Raw genomic sequence first — 23,695 nt, 5'->3', positions numbered from 1 at the left:
GACGTGTCGAGCCAAGGACTGAGAGCCTTTATCACCAAGGCCCAATTTGCTTTGTAAACAAACCTTCACAGCAGCTCTCTGAGCTCATGTTCCAAAATGGAAACAGAGCTGTGTTTCTCCCCTCCCTGTGACATGGAAAACACCRCTCCTGCCCCATCCACCAATTAGACGGGTGAGATCGTAGCTAAGGCAGAGGACTAGGACTCTCAGGAGATCTGTATTCAAATCTCAGCTTTGCATAAGATGTCCCAAGTGATTTTGGAGGAGGTAACTGATTTCCTCTGAGGCTGTTTCCTGTGCGTGTCATACCAGCATGACGATCTTACCCAGGATTCAGTGAGAGTCCTGCAATGCTACTGTATCATTCAGGGTGAAGAAACAGCTATTCCAACACTGCCCAAAAAYGCCCGAGACATCCCAGAGACAAACAAAACTGCTTCTCTCTCTCTCACCTTGTGCAAAAACTCCAGCTTCTCGCCACTGTTCACCAGCTTGTACGTATAGACAAATCCTCCAGCAACCGAGCGCGGGTTCAGAATCAAGTCTTTTGCGACTCCAACCAGCACATACCACTCATCACCAGTATTGGAGAACCGGCACACAGCCACACTGGGGGTGACAAGACAAACCAGTGTGATCAGGACACAGAAACCAGTGCCACACACACACTGGATTCTCTGACAACACGACTCACMTCTCGCTAGACAGAGGTTTGGAAGTGTAACCTTCAAGCACCGAAATTTAATTTTCAGTGGTCATTCTTCCCCCTTSCAGAAACATTTAAAGTAGATTCCTTCATTCTTCCCTCCTCCCCATAAAAAAAAAGATGTGCTCACATGCCCAACACATTACTTTGACGCACTCATAGGCTGGACGAAGCCTAGTAATGTACAAGCCWGTACTAAAAACTGTTTTTCAAAGGCTGTTCCAATCTGGGGATGTACACACAACCTTCCTCATCTTTCAGTGTTATTTCCTGCTCAACACTTAGCTCAGCCAGGTTGGGAGTCCTGGCCAAAACAAGACAGAGTCAGTCTTTTGGACTAGCATGATGCAACTCCACTCCACCTGCTGAAGCATTTCCTTCTCCTACCCACTCACTATTCTTTGCAGTAATTGCGTTGGCCTTCCCCAGCTAGTCCCTCCAACATTTCCTTCCCATTTACTCTATCAGATGATCTGAAAAAGAGGAGGAAGTGAGGGACAGCAGCTTATTCTTATGCTTCCAGTTCTCTTATCTATTATTCACATCCTAGTGTTGTTCTTCACATGCTGCAGTCCAGTGAACACATTTGGAGGGGTACACCATGCAGACAGATCAGAGTGGGAAAGGAAGGAAAGGAAGGCAAAAGTTTYAAGCCCATGGAAATCACTCCTGGCATTTAAACTCTGTCTCTCAGTAACACGCTACATTTGCCCTTCAAGTCATTAACAGCTTAGCAAAACAAGGAAAAATACTAAGATTTATSACAAGTGGAGATCCTTGCTGCATCTGCCACGGCTTCTTACCTGAAGGCAGCTTCGTTCTGCTCCAGTTGGACTAGATCTAACGTATTTCCTTGGATGGGGTTCATCACCCTGATAACAGAGGCCCACTGTCCATTTCCYGCCTTGGGAGCACCAAAGATGGACTCGGGAAGATTCTCATTCAGAAAGGCTGCAGCCATCTCTGCAGCCAGTTCCCGCTCATCTTCACCCGCAGCCTCCACCATTTCCTAAGGCACATTAAAGGATAGGGGAAAAAAACAGATCAGAGAATTTGTTTTCCAGACATGCTGAGGCTTCATGTAGAAGACACCCCTTCTCCCCGCAAGTGCAGGCAATCCAAGGCAAGATACCGCCTGTAACCATATGAAAGCCACTGAATCCTATGGCTTTAAAAGGAGACTCCACTTGCCCAAAGCTTATTCCCAAGGGGGTCTCTGAAGCTCATAAGCACAGCACTATCTGCTCTTCTCTGCCTACAAGGAAGCTGCCTGGGGAACTATTTCTCCAAAGCGTCAGCTCCAGGAACAACATCGGGGAAACTGAAGAAATTAATCCACTGAAGTTCCAACATCCTCAGTCAGAGAAAACCCCAGAGAACAGTGTTACACAAGCAGGACTGACCCCCAATATGTGGTTCTTAAAGTGTGCCATAACAACAGGCAAAGAAAGGAGCATCAAGCAGTAATGTATTCTGCTGAAATTTGGGTTTTGAAGCATATCTTCAGAACTGGGAGGCCAGATAATATGACACCATAGCCTGCCATTAAGAAGCAACTAACACTGAAGAACAAGCAGACTGACATTCAGTGCAGTCAACTCCCCCTAAGTGGAGGGGGACAACTCAGGACTGAGCTTCCAACACATCTGCACCTGAGCACCAGCACTGTGCTGCATGCCCATTGGGCACAAAAGCTTGCAGGCAACGGCAGCTGAGGTCTAGCTGCAGAAGTCAGCYCTGGGGAAAGCTTATATATACACACCTGTCCCCCATCCCAATTACCTCAGCCATTTGCTGCTTCCTCTGTGCTTTGGTGGCCTCAGTGTAAGCRTTGTGGTCTGTCTCAATGATGATCAGGTTGTTGCTCTCAGGGTGAATGACAAATTTTCGGGGTGTRTACTGCAATGGGAAGGCAACCTGGTTGAAGACTGCCCCCAGCTTCTCCAGTGCCAAAATCCTGGGGGACAAAGATGCGATACATTCAACACATTCCTAAAGCAACTGTCCAAGAGAACAAGGCTGGAGTCAACCTTTAGGTCTGTAAAACTGGTCAGCATCAGAGACGAGCGCCAGTCCCTCCTCAGGCCAGACAGCCGCTAGCAAACAGTTCTAGAAAGTGGGGTAAAACTAGCATCCTAAATGGGAATCTGTGCTGCGGGACAGGTGTGCCCTGTAGTCCAGCGCCTTTAACTCGGGCGCTCTCACTGTCTCAGGGTGAGTTCCGAGTGCCTGTCCCTTTCGGGCACAGRACTGTGATGCTGAAGCAAACGTATCCTCAGAGTAACAAAGAGCACACTGAAGGGGGAAAGGGCATCTTTGGGGAACACGTCATCTGAACCTAAATGTGACAAGACTTTGTCTGGCAAGTAATCAAATCCTCCTCTAATGGAGCTTTAGTTAAGAGGGTATGAGAAATGCCAGTGCCTGCACGGCCAAGTTCCTGTGACTTGCCAGCTGAAACGCCAGCTCTTCTGGCATTTGGTGACCAAAAACCACAAGTCTCTCAAGAAAGAAAGAGTCCTTTAAAAGCAATGAATGCTGCAATATTCCAATGAGGATAGATATGAAAAAAGTGCCTGTTCAAGTACATAAAGCAGAGCTCCTGAATTTGTGCTCCTCTATTATTTTCACTTATCTTTTTATTAAGTATCTAAGCTGAAATGTAAAATAGGCAACAAATACACCACTGTCATGCCTCTGATTTCTTAAATCACATGACCTAGTTTCTGCAAAGTAGCCATTTGAGATCATAAACCACACAGTCCTAATACACAACGGATTCACAGATATTAACATCTTYCCTCCCCCCAAACCTGAGAATTTAAGGATAGTTTGAATTACATTTGTTCCTTAAAACAAGTTAGAAAATACAAATCAGAGAAGTGCACTGCATCCTACTACTAACTGACAGTAAGACTACCTTGTCTTCCATTTGTTTTCTGAAACCCATTCAAGGGTTTCTACTCTTGAACTTTCATTACCCATAACCAAACAACCTTGAAAATCCTTCAYTCTTAAGGCAAGACACATTTACCTTTTTCCTTCTGAATGTTTAGTCAGGATTCACCACCCTCTCCTCTGACTGAGGCACGAGCTCAGAAATATTAGTGTTCCTCCATCAGTTCTTACCTCAGTGTGTTTGTGGAGATGGCTACAATGCCCTCTGGGCACTGCTCCGAAGCAAAACCAGATGCAAACTCCAGTGTTTCGTAAGACAAGGGGGTCAGGTGAAAACGTGACTGATAGGAATAACTGAGCCAGGAGCGGCTTGACATGGCCAGCACCTGGGAAAGACAAACAACAGCAAATTATCAAATCTGAGGATGGTGCAAGTTCACTCCTTGCAATATGAATGAATGAATGCACAGTGCAGCAACAGGACTCTTACCCCCTAGGAAAAGGGAAGTCTTGTGGGTGGATTCCACCCTGCTCAGAGCATACCTTCAGAAATACTGCTTGCCTTCAAGAAATAGTTTATCTGGAAATCATGTATAGCACAAAGAAAAACTCTAAGGTACTATCAAGACAATGGACACTCACACTGAGGTACTATAAAAACTATCTTATCCGAAAAGGCCAAGATCAACAAATACTTCCATAGCTGGATTTTTTTCTTCCTTTCTTCAATGATAACCATGCAAACGGGAACATGTCTTCTAAAATAAATATTTACTGCTTTGTCGCAATCTCAATGCTTTAGTGTTGGGCTCTGGGGTTCTCAAAGAGAAACTTACTGAAAAATAAAATCAACAGCCTGTTTTCAATCAAGGTAAAGGAAACAAGAAGTAAATGGACTTCTAAGCCCTTCAAGCTTTATACATTTGGCTAAATCAACTTCAGTGCAGCCTCACACTCTGCCCCAGCGATAAAGGTTGGAATTACACCGAAATACACACAGGCTATTTTGAGTCTATCACTCACTGGCCACAGGCAATATATTTTGGGGGTTTTTCTTCCTCCATTTTGTAAGACAAGGAAGCGAGACAGGTCTCAAAGCAGAAAAGCATTCAGCTATTCTATAAGCATCGTCTATTAGGGTTGCAAAGCATCTCACTTCCAAGTTACAGCTGGCAGACTGGCAGCAGCAGGCCGAACGATTCACATCGTGTACTATAACCTTAAAGCAGAGCTCAGACTTCCAGATCCAGACCCCACACTGCCTGGCGATATTTCTCAACCCTGAAAGTGTCATCCAAAAATGAGTCAAGCAGGAGGTGGCTGATCTCCCCAGTGTCACATCAGGAAGGCTGCAAATGGCACTGCCGATGAAACATGTTCTTCCCTCTATGCCAAATCCTGAGAGATGTTTTCCTTGAACCTTGCAGGTCAGCTGAGTAGCCCTTGGTTGAACCATTCTCAGCACAGAGGAGACGACCATGAACAGCATCATCAAGCAGTCGAGGACTAACAAAACTTCTGCACGGGGCTCTTAGCCTCCGTGCGCTGAGGCAAGCAAGGCAGGCCTTTTCACTGTCTCTACGGCAAAGAATCTGCTCAGAGCTTTACAGAGGCACTGCAAACACAGCCTACAGGTCAGATGGGTCCTCGTTCAAAGAAGGCAAAGCAGCACTATACATCACTTCTTTGGAAGTGAGGGGAATACCAGCACGAACAAGGCTGCTTCTAGAAGAGCAAACTGCAAGCCAGGCAGCTGCCTAATGAAGTCATTCTACTTCCCACCCTTACCCAGAGGGTCCTGCTGTGCTATAAGGATGCTTCCCCACCCTGCCCATTGCAAAGGAAAACCAAGACACTGTGCCGGGGGAGCAGATCCGCACTCTGTGGGATCCTGCTTCACTCACCGCCTCTTGACCTTGCATTCGGACTCGGAAGAGTTTCACAGGTCGTGAGCCAAGGTATCTGGTCCTGGTATCGGAAAGATCACCAGTAACAGGGTCCAGGACAGTTCGCAGCAGCACACCATTCTTGATATTAGTAAACCGAAAGGTTAGGTCATAATTAGAGAGAAGAAATAGTAGCTACAGTCATCACATTAGTCAAAACAGAAGAGGCAATTTCTGAAGAATTAGGATTTTGTTTTCCTGGCTTTTGATACAACCTGTTTCTGCCAAGCTATATCTAAATTGGTTCTTAATATTAAAAAAATTAATACATAGCATACAGCCTGAAACTGACTCCAGAGCCTAATCCTTCCCAGTGCAAAGCATTTACCCCAAAACCCAGTGTTATTTAAGAAGAATTTGCATTCTGACATCAAACTCAAGGCATGTGAAAGAACATAGACCATTCTGATTATTTTCACATGTTGGATTGTCAAAACATTTTTTGATCAAAGATCACAGAGTTAATACTGGATACAATAAAAGCTGTGCAACAGCAGGGTTATTAGAACAGAGCATGTGGTTGTGGGCACTCACTTCTTTTTTGATACTCTGCCCTACAGGCAGTTTCTGGAAAACAGCCAACAACATTTTACCCAGAAATTTTTAGGACTTGCCCTCTTTCTGGAAGTGAATTCCCCAGTTACAGTTGTTATGCATGTTGTAACACACAGGGAACAGTCAGGCTTTGTGTTGTTTCACTGCATGATGACAAGGCTATTTAGCAATGCCTCTCACCAAGACAGGCCTGTCAGAAGTAGGTAGGCATATCTCACCTGCAATCCAATGTTCAGGTACAGGAAGCCAATGGAGCCCCTCTCCCCCAGCTCATCCTGCTTCTCTGTGCCACCCATCTCCACAATACACAGCGATTCGGGCTGTGCAGGAAGGGCCTGCATACTCAGTGGCTGTAAGCAATCCTGTGAGAAGCAGAAGAGAGATACCACAATAATCAATGTTTGCCATAGCCAGAGGAGTCAGGCTGCTTGTAAGGAGCCTAAAGGCTCCCCTTTAGATCTGCAGAAGGAAATACTCAACACAAAAATCACAACAGATTTAATTCTGGTTTCCTAGTGCACAAGAGCTGCAGGTTCATCTCACCTCCGAAAGCACTTCTATTCACTAATGTGAGTAGCCCAGTAGCCCTGAACCATACTACAATGAGTTTCTACCCCTCAAACTCAAGGTTATCTACCGTGGAGACAACTCTTGTTGCATGCTGAGTTAGGGGAAGCTGGTAAGGTCTGCCAGCTCTTTGGATTTTGGGAAGAAAGCAGTGGTAGCCCTGGGGACCACAGAAGACGAGGAGCTGGACACAGTAAAGCTTTCCCAAACACAGCTTAGCTACAAGTGCTTCRGCTGAGGACAGGTAGTAAAACATAGGATTTTAGGCCAAACTGTTCTGGCATAAAATTTACAGTTATTTAGCATGGAGAAACTTGAGCAAAGCTGATGTTATTTTGGTTATCCTTTAAACACTCATCTGCTGCAGGTACAGGAAAGACAAGGCTGGATTGCTGCTAACTTGCTTGCAGAATGAGTCTACTTTTACTACTGGTAAAAGCAGTGAGATAGAAAAACGAAAAGATGCTTTTGCTCCTCATCAGTTGAGCCTCTAGGCACGAGTGAGACTTGATAAAACAAAGGAACCTATTACAGGATAGCCTCAAAAGCCATACTTTTATCCAACTCAGCAGAGGAAAAAAGCCGCATGTAAGCTATTCATTCCTGACCACGCAGCTGAACACGGACAGAGTCCACCTCTAGAGCATCAATCTGAAGATTTTAAGCCAATGGAAAAGGTAGAGAGGCAAAAACAAAACAACTACTTACCGAAGGGTCAAGAGAAATTATTCTGACAGTGTTGTCCACCAACCCGACAGCAAGGAACCGGGAGCGCTGCTCCCCAGGTGGAACATTGGCCAAGCTCATGCAAACCACATCAGCCGACATCTCCTTTCTCTCTGTATACTCGTTCAGTTGTCCTGACTGAGCAAAAACAAACAAAAAGCCACTAGAAAATTATTAATTAGCCAATGGGGACAAACTAGCTCCAAAACAGCTTTCTAAGCCTCCCCCTCCCAGCTTCTTAGGATACTGTCTTGATTTAAGATGAATTTTTATTATATCTCTACCTTTTACTATTTCTTTCCAGTTTCATTTCAGCTACAATTCAGAACCAGAACAGCAGTAGGGAAGTTCACGATTTCCAGCCTCAGTTTTAAACTTCAGAGATTTCAATTAGCCATTAACTCATCTAAATCAGAGAGTCACAACCCAGTCATGCAGAGCTTGGATCAACCCATCATAGAAGGGTTCGCTACAGAACCCTTTTTTTCAGGTTTGCTCAGGGATCAATCTCTAGCACGCCCCATATTCTTCCCTGTTCCTCTGAAATCRTTCAGAACATTAATACACATACCGGGTCCATCTCAAAGTAAACCAGTTCTCCTCCAGTCAGTGCTATCACTACTTGTCTCTGGTTCACAGCACACTTGACAATGGTTTTCTTCCCTGGAGTCTTCCATTCATTTACCCTCTTATCTGCTCGGATGTGCCGGATACCATCCGGATACACCTAAAAGAGAAGAGGTCATATATTAATTCCTGTATTTACCACCCCTTTGTAACTCCCATCTCACTTGTGATTCTGACACAGAAGGACTAAACGCAAATACCTCTCCTGGCAGCACTGAACTGTTAGTTATAATGCAAGCTAAATGAGGACAAAGCTACTTGCCAGCTGGAGGCATCACGCCTTTGAACTACAGCAACAAACCACTGTCCTCTCACTGAAGCTTAGGACCATCCTCAGGTGGTCCGGCATCATTAGCAAGATATAAAAGGAGTAAGCCTGAGTAAATGGCATTCTCTGTCCATACACAACTTTTGGCGTGACATGTATTGCACTACTGTAGAAACCATGGCCCTACAGCAAACAGAGTGGCAGACATGAGTGGGTATGTCAAAAAAAAGCTATTCATTACCTGTACCAAAGCATCATCCCCAAGAAGGGAGCAGGACAAGGTGGGTGTAGTACCCAGGAACCCAGAATCCGTCACTTCTTCTACAGTCTCTCCGATAGACAGCACCAGTGTGGCATTTACGAAGGACACAATGATATAGGCATCAAATTCATCTGGTCAAAGGAAACATGGAAAAAAGGCTGTTGATTAAATAAATGTCAAATCTCTCAACAAAATCATAAGTCTGACAGATGTTTAGCAGTTACTCTTCAACAGAATTCCAGCAATAATTACATCTGCCAACAATCTCACACAAGTTCGTTCTAGGACATGCTGCACAAAAGCCAGCCACTGCTAGACTCCAAACAGTGCAACACTGAGCCACGGGATCAAATAACGGTCCAGATACAGGGTCAACTCATGATACTCTGGATTCTGGCAACAACATTCCTGCCTGCTTTTTTCCGCTGATAGCGAGAGGTCCAGAAACATTGCCCCATCTGGCACAAAGAATCGAATCCAGATTTAATAGCCAAAGACATCAAATGAAATGGTCTGCCCAAATAACCTAAACAAACAGAGCCTATCTGCAGAAATTGCACCATGGACCCCATGCACAGCAGTTTGCATGACCACCTCCACCCAGCAGCCATGCAATAAGAGGCTGCAGAGAACAATTAGGGTGCATTAGAGCAGCAACTCAGGGCTAGCCTGCTCTACCCTCATCCAGAAGTTAAATTACCTTACATTCATAAAGCAACCCTTACAGACTCCTGGGATGAGAAACAGCATGTTTTTAAGACCAAGCAAATATTAATCTTTACTTCTACTGGAATACAGACAGTAGTTTTTTCTATCTCCAGTGCTGGCTTCTCCAAAAAGGGATAGCTATGAGCACAGTAGCGTGGAGGTGGAGGAGCTACGCTAACCAGAATAGTTAGAAGAGTTCACACAGAAATATGGAAACAAGGCTACGAGGACTGGATAAAGGGAATGCTTCCGTCTACYGTCGTCCATCTTCATTCTGCAGAAACTGACAGGTATTACAGAGAAGTAGAGAGCCTCATTAAAACRGAATAAAAAAAGTAACAGAAACAAGGAAGCCTGTTGGGAAATTGAGCCAAGAGCCTCAGCAGAGGATTAATACTGCCTCAGACAAGCAACATGACACTTCTGATGCTGTTGTTATGCAAACACTATTTCTTAAAAAGAAGAAATTCCCCAGTTTAACTGATTCAACCGAAAGCTCAGACTTACACAACATAGTACAAGACAATTAACAGAGGTGAAAGCTTAACAGAGCTGTCACAATGCTGGCCCTTGAACAGAACTTCCCCCCAGTTAGCACATGTGGAATATACAGAAAAAGTGACTAATGAACTTCTAACTACAGAAAAAAAAAATAGAAAACTCACTGGGATGAATACAGCATGCCAGCAAATACCACAAAGCAGCTTAAAAAGCAACTGAATATGGTTAACTGAAAAAATGGTTTCAGGAACTGATCCTTTTCTTACCCACCCTATTTAGAGGGAGGTACTGCCAAACCTGCTGTGTCACACTTAGAAAGGAAAGTTCTTACATAGAGCTGAAAATATGCAAGTTTAAAAACAAAACAAAACAAAAAAAAAATCAAAAAACTAAACAACTTCCCTCCAGCATCTGGTATACAGGCCACAGTGCTGATCAGACTGAAGAGCTTAGTGTAATTAAAGCCATTCCAACGCTGGCCTGTTGCACAAACTCCATCACTAGTTTAAGTGACTATAGCCTAAATCCTAAAATGTGGTTTCTGAATCTGTACACCAAAACTGATCAGCAAGGCCAACTATTTAAATACTTGACTTAATACGACAATTTCTCTAACGTAACAACAGATGGTAAGAGATCAGTAGAATGTCCACCATTACAAACTGCTTATTTTCTACACTAAATTAACAGCTGCTCCTGAAAGTTGCATGTATTTTTACCAGAAGTCTATAAGAATTCCTTGACTGCTTTTAAAAGAAATTCTAGTAGTTCGCTGGCTAAGCCCTTAATTCATAAATATCCTGTAAACAGGATGTTCTAAAAATTCATTTCAGAGAAGATCATTGTTTTCCAAACTTCTTGAGAGCCGCTGCCTTTCTCCCTGCGGGTTGTCATTCTCCTGATAAACCACCCTGTCCCAGCTGGAGGTTACCATGTGATCCGGAGCAGGACAAAGAATTCCCACTTGAAAGCAAAACAGATTCCCTTAGTACTACTTCAGGCCAAACTCATTCCTACCTCTTAATACTTTTAGCTCTTTCTTTTCACTGATTTACAGTTATATTAGAGCGCGCCTTTAATTCTGTGTCAGTAATACTGACAAGTGCATTTTTGCTTGAAGTCTACTAGTGCTGCTTAATGCCCCTCTGCTGGAGCCTTTCAAATAAAGAGTTTGATTTAGCAGAATGAAGTCAGTGAATAAGATGCATTCATCTAGATTTCAACAATACAATTTTGCTTTAGAAAATACCACAGCCTAGCTGAAAATTAGGTACTAAATCCCTGCAGCACACTGAGAAATACTCTCAGTTAGAAAAAGAAGAGCGGTATCTATTTTATATGAAAAGGTATCTACTTAGCTCTGCACAATCCCAAGCACAACATCACACTGCCCAGAGTTCTGAACAGATAGACATTATTTTGTATGCAAACACAAAACTTCAGTGAGGCTTATTACTACTGTAATTGCTCCAGTTAGCTCCTTGCAGCACACAGAGCTGGTAAGAGAGACATTTTAATGACTCTGAGGAATCCCAGCTGGACTCATTCTCTTGTGGCTTCATTACAAGTTTTCCGCAGCTTTGTAGATCCATCATGATCAGTCACGAAAACATCACATTTCAGTCCATGAACTATACACTACTGTTCTTTTTGTTATTTGTCATGAATTCAGTTTGAGTTTGCCCGACAGAATTCCATTCTTTTAAGCCAGTCCATGCCTGATCCAGTTTTAACATGCTCCACAGCATTTAAGTTTGCACTGATATGAATGCAGTCACCACCAGTTCAGATGGGTTCAGTGAACAAAAAGATGAACAGTGACAAAATTCAGGATTATTCTCATTTAGAAAAATCTGATGGGATGACAGCACATTTTCCTGGACTTCTGCTTACTATTTCATAGAGAACTCTACGGCCATGACTCACTGCACATTGTTTTTCACGCACGAGTGTCAGGAAGTGAATGCAGACTGCTAAGCCTCAGCTCGCATACATCCATGCAGTAGAACACACACAACCATCTAACTCCCCAGACCTCTATATTTGACCACAAAAAGAGTGCTTGGTCCAGCTCCCAACCCCTTCTTTGTCTGATGGACAGGCCCATCACATAACCACAGGGCAACCCCACGTCAGCAATCCTTTACAGATGCTCACAGTACACTCGATCATTTTCTCTTGAAAGACTGTATAAATTGATTGGGAGCCAGCCCTAACTCTAGAAGGGAGCTGAAAACACCCTTGAAATGTGCACCTCCACTTTTAGCAAAAAGAAAAAAAGAAAAAAAAAAAAGATTATTCTGCAGAGACGTAGTCAATTATTCTGTTCCCAAAAGATCATGAAGTAGAATGGGAGGTGCTTTATATTCCTCAGTTCCTGAAATACAAATGCAAGATTTCCAACTACACAACAGCTTCTGGAATTCATTTACTGGAAAGCTCAGCATAAAAGCAGCCCCATGATTTTGGGATTCTTTGTGGGTAACCTGTGGGACAGCACAGTAGCCCCTAGCAGTAGTACACACCTGTGGTGATCAGCACCTCCACCACCAGCCACCTGTGGAAGAGAAAAAGAGGCTTGGTATTGGTAGTGTGTATCACCACGTACCAGCCAGGGTTAGTATCTGCTTTGAAGGCTGCAAACCTGTATGTGTCTTACAGAGGCCTTGCAGCATGTGCACGCTGTGGCATCCGGGCAGAGCCAGGCAACCTGACACTGCCAGCTGAACACTCAAGAAACAGCACTCGGGCAGTTTCAAGATTAGATACGTGTTTGAAAGGTTCCGCAATCTTTCTGGATAAAACCCATTAAAACTGTTTCAGAAGTCAAACTTGGGAATCAGTTTAACATAATTTTAAACTACATTTGAAAAGCAGTAAAAAAGTCAACAGCTACAAATTCTAGCCTTTCCAAGCAGAAAACAGATCTTCATGCTGGAACCTGAAAAATTTGCTATTAGGGAGGAAATAAAAACAGTGAGACTGGTCTGTTTTATGTAGATTAGCAGTAGTCCTCTATCTCCTGAAAAGTCAAAGTGATCCTCTGAAGACCCACTAAGAAAGGTTTTAAACTATAAACACAGGTGATGCCAGAAGCCTCGGTCTCTGAGGAAATGAACGTTACCAACTCATTTTCCAGAAGATTGGAGCAGGGTTTGTTCAGGCTGTATGCGAGTTTCAGAACATGAGTACAGAAACTGAAGGCAGCTCTCAGGTGGCAAGGTAAATTCCACAGCAGTGTCTGGAATTCCCACAGGGCTCCTGGCCCACTGGAAGACATGCTACTCCCTAAGACTGCTTAAAACAAGATACCGTTTCACCACAGCAGGATAAGGTCTCTACTGCAACAATCTGACACTTCAACATCCAGTACACAAAACTATAGGACGTGTTTGCAAGGTTTTAACAAAGCCCTGCCTCAGAAATAATCATGGAGACTATCAGTAACCAGCATGGCTTCATTTCAGGCTTTATACGTTTGTCTGTGGAACTCTGTTCTTGCCTCCATGAGAAAGGCAGGACTGAGGACTGTTCTTCCTCTTATGCTTAAGACAAATCCATTGTTTCAGATCAGGAAGAAGAAGAAAAAAGTACATTCTGCCAATTTCAAATCTTGACCTTCCTGAAATCAGCTGCTTATGCACTGCTGGGTCTTTGAATAGGAAGTGTGTCCTAGCCTAAGCAGAATGTTTTCTTTGCAGATATGCATGGAGGGAAGTAATAAAATACAGATATTGTTGCCGATTTACTTTTCTTCTTTGTTCCATGATTTGAATCCCACTCTCAMAAAGAGTTGATTACTCTAGTTGTCAGCAGGCATATACAGAAGAGCAAGTATGCTCCAACAAAAAGCATAATCAGCATCTACTGATGTCAGAGCAAGAATTTATGGGAAATGGGAAAGGATAAGAAGCTCAGCAGCTTTAGGCTGGAAATGCACATCTGATGCAGCACACTGGGCACCAGATGCAGCTGCAGGCAGGTGCTTTGTTAGAATGTCAGCTGACAATTTTAGGGGAGCAGAGGGTGGCTTTTAAGTACAAATGAGGTTACTGATTCAGATCAGAACTTTTGGGACAGCATACAAACATCATGCTTTCCTTTCTCCTTGGACAAAAAAAATACCATCACTTCTCTGTGCTTTGGGATGTACTGCATACCTTCAACATGTCTYCTCACAGTCCATACAGCATTGGGGTTACCGGGCAGCTCTGAGACAGCCATTTCAGACACCTAAGAAACAAGAACCAGCTTCTTTTTAAAACAGCTGTTCAGATGAAAATCTATTACAACAAGTCACTAAACAATCACCAGTTAGTACACTACAAAACTGGACAGGAAAGCTAACAAATCCCTAGTTCCAATACTCTCTCCTCATGCCAGATGGGCTACAGGGTAGAATACGTTCATCATAGATGTTATAATGTCTCATATTAAAGCTCCAGATAATCGGCTTTAAAACAGGCTCACCCACTGCCAGCAGAGATCAGCAGCAGCTGGCACAGACACCTAGAGTGCTCCAACTCAATACACAAGTAGCAGAAGAGAGCAAATGCACACGGCTAAAGTTAACTGAACAGAAAGCCTTTGAGGCTAAAAATAAGCAACAGAATTTTTCTATTTTCAGAAAGCATGACYGGAGAAAGTTGCTCTCTTTCTAGACTAAAGAAAACCCCCTTCATTTCAGCACCTTTATTTCACAGACTTTATTCCAGTGTTCCTGCCTCTAAAGCAGTTCTTGYTAAGTGCTGGAAGTCTTACCTCAAGTCCATGTCTTAGAACCCTCAGAGATGACCGGGGCCCCCGGCCGCAGGCCACATATAATTGGGGTGTGTCTTCATTGGCCAGATCCGCTATCTGCATGGAGAAATAGTGTCAAATACTGACAGGAAAAGAAAATAAAATCAAGCTATATTGTGTTTAGAATGTGACCACTAAAAACAGTGAAGATGCTACAGGGTGTGCCACCCACTGCACCAAAATAATGTCAAATTTTAATCAATTTTTCTGCAGAATAGACAAGGAACTGGTCTAACAGTCAATGCAGAGGACCTGCACAAGACTGCTGGCTGGCACCCTATTTCTAGATACACATTTACTGCCACAGCAACAGAAGAATGCCGGGTCTGGTACCAGGCTTAAGAAATTGAGAATTTAGTAGATTTGCTTTTCTATCAGCGTCTAGTACAGTACAGTATTTCTGGAAACCAGAGACAATGTACCTCTGATTACACTGCTTACAGGCAAACACTCAACAGAAAAATGGAGATAACAAGATCATCTATTTATCATTAACTGCCTTGATAAGTGAGAAATATTTATGTACATGATGAACGGGACAACATACCTGACAACACAGAATAGGAGACAAACTGTCCAATTCATCCACCAGCACCAGGTTCTTGAGAGGTCGTGGCTGAAAAAAGAACGTATCTCCTTCCTCAAGGGGCATGGCAGAAGAGAATTCTGGCTCCTCATCATCATCACCCAGGTGAGCTATCTGGTACAGGTAACTTCGGACAGAAGTCAAGAGCAACAGGATATTCAGTACAAAGCTCATGAAGCCTTCTATAAGTTAGGCTCAGCAAAATATTTGGGGGCAGGGAGGGGGGGAGAGAGGAGGAGGAAATCCTTCCCTATGTTATACAGCTATTAAAATTTAGCCTTGAGGATTGTTTTCTTGGTGACAGGAAGAATGTTAAAAGGGAACCAGATAAGATGTCTGCAAGAAAATCAAAGTTTTCTCGTTGGTAGCCGTCACTGGCATGGTAGCTCAGAGTTCCAGGGTTTGCTTTGCTTACCCCTGAGCCTTTGAGATTTTCTTGCATTACAGCCAAAGCACTAATTGACAGCTAAGACAAAGAGCAAGGCCAGTGGCTAATGCTCCAACTCCACAGTTGTGTTTTATGGGAATACTCTCACCTAATTATTTTTAAACCCCTCCCTATTCCATTTTGTGAGCCTAAATATTACAATCATAAAGTTAAACATTGGGGGTGAGGGGAAGGAAATCCACCCAGAAAGAGTGATTTATTTGTTTTTTAATAAAACTCAAACAAATAAGACTTATTCAAAAGCTTGGCTTATACAACTGAATTTAGATTCACTCTAAACTGGCTGGAGCTCCCCCAGGTGGCTTACTCTGCAGAGGTAGCCTAAAAACAGTATTAATCTCTGTTCAAGTGAATCCCACATTTGCACGCTTAAGTCATGCTCAGAGGCATGCAAAGTTATTTTTGAGTCTTCCGAACACTCTAGACTGCAAAATATCAAGTRAGAAAGCTCTTGAGAATACATGTGTTAAACAAAGCACCTTGAAGTTACTTGATTAAAAAAAACTGTCCACTTCTGTGTGAGCCAAAGCATTTTGTAATGCTTTGTAATACACTCGAAAGTTCACATAAAAGATCATCAAACTAGTTTAAGGATAATGTATCACTCTATCATTTGAAAACTACATGAACTGCAAGTGTTCAAGCCTTCCAGAACCTATTAAGCCAAGCACGCAATCTTCTGTTCCCTGCACTGCAATATTTAGTTTAAGACAACAAGAAAATTCCCCGTTCAGTCAGTCTAAGCCAATTGCTCTGCTCAAAGCATGTGAACAAATCATTAAGTCACCTACTAAAACAGACACGTTATCTTTATCTGTCATAGGTCAGTCTGCAGTTGTGAACAGAAACAATCTGGTTCAGGGGGAAAGCACTGCAGTAAAATTGTTTACTCACTGGTTTCCAAATTCAGATGCCACAAAGAGAAACCCTGTCTTCAGCACGCACATGGCAGCAGCTACAGGAACAGTGTCAAAGTATTTCAGCCGAATCTCTGTTACCTGAAAGTGTCCAAAAGAGAATTGACTGTACTAGTAACATAAATACTAGAGCAGTACATGCACAATCTAGTAAGAATAGCTTCCCAGGAATCATCTCCAAAGAAAGGAGGCAAGAGTGTGTTTCAAATACAGTCACATCATTACTTCGGCACAAAAATCTAACAAATTCTTAAAATAAAGAAATCCTGTGTTTTCAAAATGCTTTCTGGTTTTTGACATACTCAGTAAGTTTGAAGAAACAGCTAGGCAAATAGCAAGCTTTCTTCAAGTAATAAAAAAATCCTCTTAAATTCCTACAGCATTAAACACCACACATTTCTGGACATATGAAAAAAGTAACTGTCCTGAGCAAATTTCTACATATAGACACAATAGTTCTCAGTGAAACATCCCAAAACAGTATTMAGGCACTTAAAGATGCTGCACTTTTAACCTTTGTACCAGATTTGCCATGTTTAGATGAAGACCTAGCATTCATCATTAATCAAAAAACTCAAATGATTCTCTGCAGCAGARTTTTTTTAACACAAAATACTAGGACAAGCAGCAGCAAGCCACTTCAATACAAGTTTGTTATTTCAACACACAGACTAGCCCTACGAAGACAGCTACATCAAAAAAAAAAAAAAGATCACAGCATGTAACTATTCAATTAAGAGACGAAATGGAGAGCAACTATTGTGATCAAGAGAAATGAAGCTCCCCAAAATCAGATTATGGAATAGCCTCTAAAATGTTCATGAGCCACATTTTGCAATGTATCTTTTGGAGAAAGGACTGCTTGTAGAACGTTTAGAATATGCCCAAGTGATGCTGCAGCTTAAGTCTCATGATTTTGTAAACCTCACCTTTTTGTCTCTATACAAACAAACAGCAGTTAAAATTGTTGCTGCAACTGTATTATAAATCATATAGAACACACACCAGCTAAAAATACAGTATAAAATATTTATCACTTAAGAGAATGAGGAAGAACAATGGACTAAGGACTCTTCTCAAGGAGTGCTTTGGTTCCTCCTCAACTGATCCTTACCATGTCTTCATCAGTCTCTAGAGTAATTTTGAAGATGTCTCCCTGCTCTGTCTGGGCCAGGAAAAAGAACATGGACTTGGTCTTGTGTGTAGCAGAGCAGACAAATATCATACCTCTCTCTGGGTCATCCAAGTCATTCTGTCAAGAAAGAAATTAGAGGTCACTGGTGGCAAAGATTCACCTGGCAAGTACAGAGGTAGTTTCACTTGACTGAAGCATTTCCATTTCACAGGTGGCTAAGAGTACATGTAGAGGCTCTCAAGCTTTCAGCTCAAATCACATCCCCTCTGTCACACCTGGAATACCCTTGGTACATCTTTCCCCCACAGAGAAATACATTTTTAAGACATTTTGCCTAAGCATTCCCCCTTCTATTTCTTTTGCTGTCCTCYCCAGACGGCTCCTGCACATCAAAACTAACCGCAGAAGGTGAGGGCTGCAATGCAAAGAAAGCTGTTTCTTAGCACTTGCCCTTTGATGGTGCTTTAAGCACATGCCAAGGTACAGGATGATTTGCAACACTGGAGGAGGCAGCATTAGATGCAATAGAGCAGCTATCAAATTCACCTGCATTCATGATGGTAACCATGACTCACTGCCTCAAGCAACCCTATCTTAAAACTGCCACTGCTGCCACACTGGTGCCTGATCAGAGTCATTGGACTATCTCCAGCATAAATCTCAGAGAAGAGACATGAACCAAACTCATCACTTCAGGCTACACCCACCCTAGCCTTCCCTCGCAGAAAACAAATGCATCCGGTAAGATAGATTATCATCTAGCTTAGGCAGACAGGTTTTGTAACCACTCTCTCCCCCCTCGCTTGAAAACCTCACCAATGCCTTTAACCCCAAAGCAGCAAATACTGAAGATTTGTTTAGCATTGGMAAAAACAATTTTTAAAAGAGGGAGGAATCCCAAAATTCTCACCCGTCTCCTGGGAATCGGACATCTGATATCAGGCTGGTCACCAAAGTTTTTATAGGTAATGTAGTTTTCAGAACAGATCAGCACACCACTAGGGCCATCAGAGCCACCAGGAACTGAAACACAACAAAGAAACGTTACTGTAAGAAGAGCTCTTACCACACATCCGACTATCATTTGTAACATGTTTATCTTGATTTTCTTTAAAACAGTATAGTTTCCACTACTCTATATTCCCACTACTCTGTATTTCCCCTACATAYACAAATCTGCTTTTACTGAAGAGGACAACTCTGAGTAAACTCCCTGCGTCAGCATAAGGGACCAGACTCCTAATTAGCATCAGGGCAGCTAGAACGAAGGAAGCAGGAAGGAGAAAAAGGAAAGACAAGTTGCTTATGTTTTTATACTTCATATCTTATTCTTGTCTAGAAAGACATGACACGCCCAAAATAATCTATTAGCAACTTGTCAGCTGGGSTACTGATATGTTTGCTTGCTGTCAAAAAAAATCCAGCAGATGGTTTTCTGACACATCTTTCATTTTTAGACTATGTTTTTAAAAATGCTTCTGTTGAGATTCCAGCATAACAGAGGATATTATCACAATTGTAGCACTGATCAGATCTAGTCCAGTATTTGGTATCTAATAGCAGTCTAGAAAAGAGGCAAAAATAGGGCAAGCACACAGGGATACTCTTGCTCCTAGCTTCCATTCTACTCAGATGCAAACCTGCAGTTGATAAGTTTTCCAACACAAAGGTAGTAGCTTTGCATCCAACCCCTGTGAGATTTTAGTCCATGAATCCACCACTTTCAAATGCATATAAACTTCTGGCAGCTCACATTAGAGAGTTCCACAGCGTGTGTTACATATGCATTACATAAAAACACATTCTTTCGAATTTGCTACAAGTTAATTAAGCTTCCACTTAACATCTCCTAGCTTCTGATCAATGAGAGACTCCAGGGTACAGCTCAAAGAACAGAAATGTAGAGCACTCTCCTAGTTGCAATTGTATCTATAAAACGCTTGCATATTTCCACGCATGACCCTTTAGTCATTAGCTGACTCCAAGATGAATTAATTCATACTAATAGCTCAGACTATCATTGAAACAACTCTTAAGAGCTACAGTATATTGATGCTGTTTCCCTGGGGAACCAGAACTAAGTCAGTATCTACAATGAAATCATTTAGTGGCTGGGTGGGCAGTACCTGTTATAAGGAAGTTGCCATGCTCTTCCAAAGGCTCACTGTATTTCCTAACCACATGGTTCAAACCCAAGTCCAGTTCATAAAACGTCAAGGTCTGCTGTGTGTTGGCTGCTGCTTCTCCTGTTGGATCATTGTCTGCTTCCTAAAACACAGCACACGAATATTTCATTTGAGCCAATGACAGCATCCAGTCACGTGGTGAAAACATCCTCAGACTTAAAACACATCAAGAATGTATAACCAAAGCAGCAGCGTTTTGAAAACATTCAGAGGATGAAGCCTAGAGCAGCAGGAGCTCTGTATCTCCACGGAGCAAGATGATCATCAGCCGTAGTCTGCTACTGTACAATAACACAGCTTGCCGTCAAACACAAAGGCAGCGCAGACTTGTTGCAACACAAGAATAAAAGCTTTGGTGATTTTACAACAGTAGCTTTTGCACATGGATGTACCAACAAACACTTGTCGATATCCCCCCCTAGAGTATGATCAGGATTCTTAGGATTTCTACCTGGCAATCATACCTCTGTCCTGTCTTGAGATCAAACAGATTTTAGGGCACATCTACATTACAACACAAAGATCTAACTTAACAAAATAGTTACCATTAGCCTCCATACCCAGGCAACCTTCCTCGTGCACTTATTCAGAGCGCTTACAGCTACACAACCCAAAGCAGACAAACACCCTGCTCAGAATTCAGAAAACATTTTTAAAAGGGAAGGTCTTCATGGGCCACCCAGTGAAAGCATGAAAAAAGGTGTCTTTCAAGATATTAGAGGGGCAAACTCAATGCATCAGAAAACCTTTTAAATAACATTAGAGCAAAGTCAAAAGGAAGACTTGTTGAAAGATGCACAAAAAGGGTTCAAAGGAAGAAAATAGATACATTTACAGTTGAACAACAATAACGGAACAATCAGCAACACAAGATTCTCCTACTCTGACTGAAGGTAAAGCCAAAAGCAAGCAAGGGGGACAAACAAAGATAATGTTACACAGCAAATACAGCACACCTTCCCTGCCTCCACAAAGAGATCAGGTGAAAGAAGAGAGAAGCCCAGAAAACAGCAAATGGGACCACGTTCTTCTTACCTCATAATCCATTTCCAGACATGCAAACATTGGGTTTTCAAACCCTACATCAACTCCCACCACATGATAGACCAAGGTATTAGCCTTGTGGGCTTCCAGCGGGGAGGAAATGGTGAGACGAGCAGCAGCATCTCTGTTCAAGATATATACCAACTTCTGCTTTTCAATAGCACCTGCAAGAAAAGGACAACAGGAGCTAAGACACATGATCTTCATGATAAAGACAAGGACACCTGCATACCAACACAAACAGAGAACTTCACAAGAGAATGTCAGTGTTGCTTCTGCTGCTGGAACTAACAATTGGTATTTACATTTCTGCAAGCTATTAACTTTACAAGTCTCATTTCAAGTGTTTCAGACTGAAAACCCAAATAATGACTATAGATAGCCCTTTAAGGCAGGAGAATGTCTCTTTTTGGTCAGACTCAAGGTCTATCCAGTTCAGTGCCTACAAACAGATCTACTCACTTCTTGCACCACACAAAATGGCATACTGCAGGGAGGCAAAAGACAATTTAAAAGAGCAGCCAGATGATCCACTGGTCCAAGAAAGCCACTTGACAAAAAAAATATTGTTTAGATTTCCTTAGAAATACTTTAACTGAAAAATGCTGATTGCACAACATACTGCACATTTAACATTCAACTATCAACAGGAATGGCATAAATTTGATTGAGCCACCACCTCATCAATGAAAATAAAACTAGTTAGAAAGCCAACAATGAGTTTTATCTAACATAGAGAGACTGTTAAACTACTTATTGTTACAAGTCCCTGCTCACAGCATTTAGGGAAGCAATGTCACACAAAGGAAGCCTTGGCACACTGCGAAGTTCACATGCCATGGTTCTCACTGTCACTCTGCGGTTCGTTGTCCCTTTGGCTGTACAATGGCATCTGCTAGCAATACTGTATAGCAAATCAAGTCACTAAGATGCTAAATCTTATAAAAAACATAATCCAACTGTTCCGCCTGTGAAGCCTGATCAGAAATGCATTTAACTGTCTCCACAATGCATCTCAGAGAAGAGACATGAATTCATACCATCATTTCAGGCTATGGAAGCTGACTATACTATAAACGTGAATGCCTGCAGTCTTCAATTTTCTTCCAGATATCGCACATTAGGTGTCTGCTCATCATCAAGCAAGCGGGCTTCTTTCCAAATTGTTTTAGATTGTTCAGTGTTAGAATTCATCTGTGCAATTCCATCAATGTCAAGGAACCATTCTGAATGCCTGTGTTTTCCTTGACATGTCTCATATCCTAACAAAGYGCCTGAGAAGAAACACTTGCAATTACACCTGGCAGAAACCAGCTCCAAAACAAATATTCCCAAGACAGGGAAAAAAAAAACAAAAAACAACAAAAAAAAACCCAAAACCACACCACCACCAAAATCAAACAAGCTCACAAATTGACTTACTGATCATGACAGCACGGCCCTTTGGATCTACAGCCAAGTACTGGCCTGGAACAATTCTGCGACACCCACTCTTGCCAAAGGTTTCCTGATGAATCTTCTCAAACACATTCTTAGAGGGCTGGTACTCCAGAATAACGATGCGTCCTGAATCGCTGCCCACAACTATATAGTCTTTGGTCCCACCTGTCAGCCTGAAGGCCATGAGGGAGCGAATGACTCCAAACACTTCCACCGTCAGCAAGGTGTGAACCTTYCCTGTGTTGGGATCGGGGCGAAGTAACTCCAGGATCTTGCCCCGGGAAACAACAATTTCTTGTTGTTTGGTTCCTAAGGAACCCAAAATATAAAAAAATAGTTAGCAACAGCACAACAGAACAAGCAATTTCAAAAAGCATTATAAGAAACAGAAAACTTTGACCACTACAAGCTGAGTACATACTATTATTGAAGAACTCAAACAATTTACTTCACATGCCACCATCCCCATCACTGCAGCATATTTTAACATATCAGGAAAGTGAATTAAATACTAAGTTAAATCCATCCATAATCAAACCAAACTTCTCTCGACTTTCCCACAAATTACATTATGCACCCAACAGCAAATGATAATATACCAGTAAAACTAAAAAAAAAACTAATGCTATACTAGATCAGGTGAATTTCAGTAACCAAATTCAACCAAAATGAAAAGCAAGCACCTTACTTTCTCTACTACATGAAATAATTCAAGTCAAAAAAAAATGCTTCAAGAGAAAAAAATGCATTACCTGAGAAATTGCCATGGATAGCATAGCTAATGCCAGTGGCACGCTGTAACGTTAGGTTGTAGAGGAACATGGTGACAACTGGTTTGCTTCACCTTTTCTTACTGCACTGAGTCTGCAACAAGTGGAATAAAAACTTCATTCATTTTCAGTAACATCACGGGATTTGCTATTACTCAACTACCTCCAGCTATTTTGTATTTAATAGTAGTAAGTAAGCGGTAAACGATTCTCCCGAAGATAACACGGCTGCTACGTGCCAGCTGAATCCCCAGCGGCCATGCAACTCAGGAGTTTCAGCTCATTACTGCTCACAACTTTCGCTTTTCAAGAACCAGAGCAAAGCCGGTGAGTCTTTATATACGCGCGCCCTACSTCGTTACACCCCGTTAACCTTGCCGCTCCGGTTAACACGACTCCAGCCACCCACAACGGCCGGCCGCGAGTCGCTCCCTCCGCCCGGGTCACAGCGCGGGGGGGGAACCCCGGACCCGCACAAGCCGCCGCACTCGCTTCCCCGCGTCCTGCGGGGCCCGAAACAGCGGGAACCAGCCCGCAGCCGCCCCGGCCTTACTGAGGCTCTCCCAGAGCCGGAGCCCGGCGCCAGCGGCCGCCCCCGGGCGGGC

At 42.7% G+C, this 23,695-nt stretch overlaps 1 protein-coding gene and 2 non-coding genes across 3 annotated transcripts in view; all 3 read right to left on the bottom strand.

Moving 5' to 3' along the window:
• SF3B3 (splicing factor 3b subunit 3) overlaps positions 1-23,695 on the bottom strand; it is a 30,784-nt gene that overhangs the window by 6,800 nt on the left and 289 nt on the right. Inside the window, exons 2-20 of the mRNA XM_085313836.1 lie at positions 23,073-23,184; positions 22,303-22,629; positions 20,872-21,044; positions 19,777-19,918; positions 18,561-18,673; positions 17,630-17,767; positions 16,493-16,596; positions 15,112-15,277; positions 14,526-14,621; positions 13,925-13,997; positions 8,535-8,686; positions 7,970-8,125; positions 7,381-7,536; positions 6,324-6,467; positions 5,509-5,631; positions 3,836-3,990; positions 2,489-2,663; positions 1,510-1,715; positions 453-609 (exon numbers count right to left, since the gene is read on the bottom strand). Coding sequence (XP_085169962.1) covers positions 453-609; positions 1,510-1,715; positions 2,489-2,663; positions 3,836-3,990; positions 5,509-5,631; positions 6,324-6,467; positions 7,381-7,536; positions 7,970-8,125; positions 8,535-8,686; positions 13,925-13,997; positions 14,526-14,621; positions 15,112-15,277; positions 16,493-16,596; positions 17,630-17,767; positions 18,561-18,673; positions 19,777-19,918; positions 20,872-21,044; positions 22,303-22,629; positions 23,073-23,142 — 2,826 coding nt within the window. The 5' untranslated portion in view covers positions 23,143-23,184. The remainder of the gene's footprint in view (positions 1-452; positions 610-1,509; positions 1,716-2,488; positions 2,664-3,835; positions 3,991-5,508; positions 5,632-6,323; positions 6,468-7,380; positions 7,537-7,969; positions 8,126-8,534; positions 8,687-13,924; positions 13,998-14,525; positions 14,622-15,111; positions 15,278-16,492; positions 16,597-17,629; positions 17,768-18,560; positions 18,674-19,776; positions 19,919-20,871; positions 21,045-22,302; positions 22,630-23,072; positions 23,185-23,695) is intronic.
• LOC146590895 (small nucleolar RNA SNORD111) lies at positions 18,271-18,350 on the bottom strand. Its single transcript, XR_014896905.1, has one exon. It is a non-coding gene; the product is annotated as a small nucleolar RNA SNORD111 (small nucleolar RNA).
• Positions 21,854-21,935, bottom strand: LOC146590894 (small nucleolar RNA SNORD111). The gene has a single exon (XR_014896904.1). It is a non-coding gene; the product is annotated as a small nucleolar RNA SNORD111 (small nucleolar RNA).

Source organism: Rhea americana, unplaced genomic scaffold (assembly GCF_003343005.1).
Source record: "Rhea americana isolate MKP2758 unplaced genomic scaffold, rheAme1 scaffold_397, whole genome shotgun sequence".
Taxonomy (NCBI): Eukaryota; Metazoa; Chordata; class Aves; order Rheiformes; family Rheidae; genus Rhea; species Rhea americana.
This window is presented reverse-complemented; position numbering and strand designations above follow the sequence as displayed.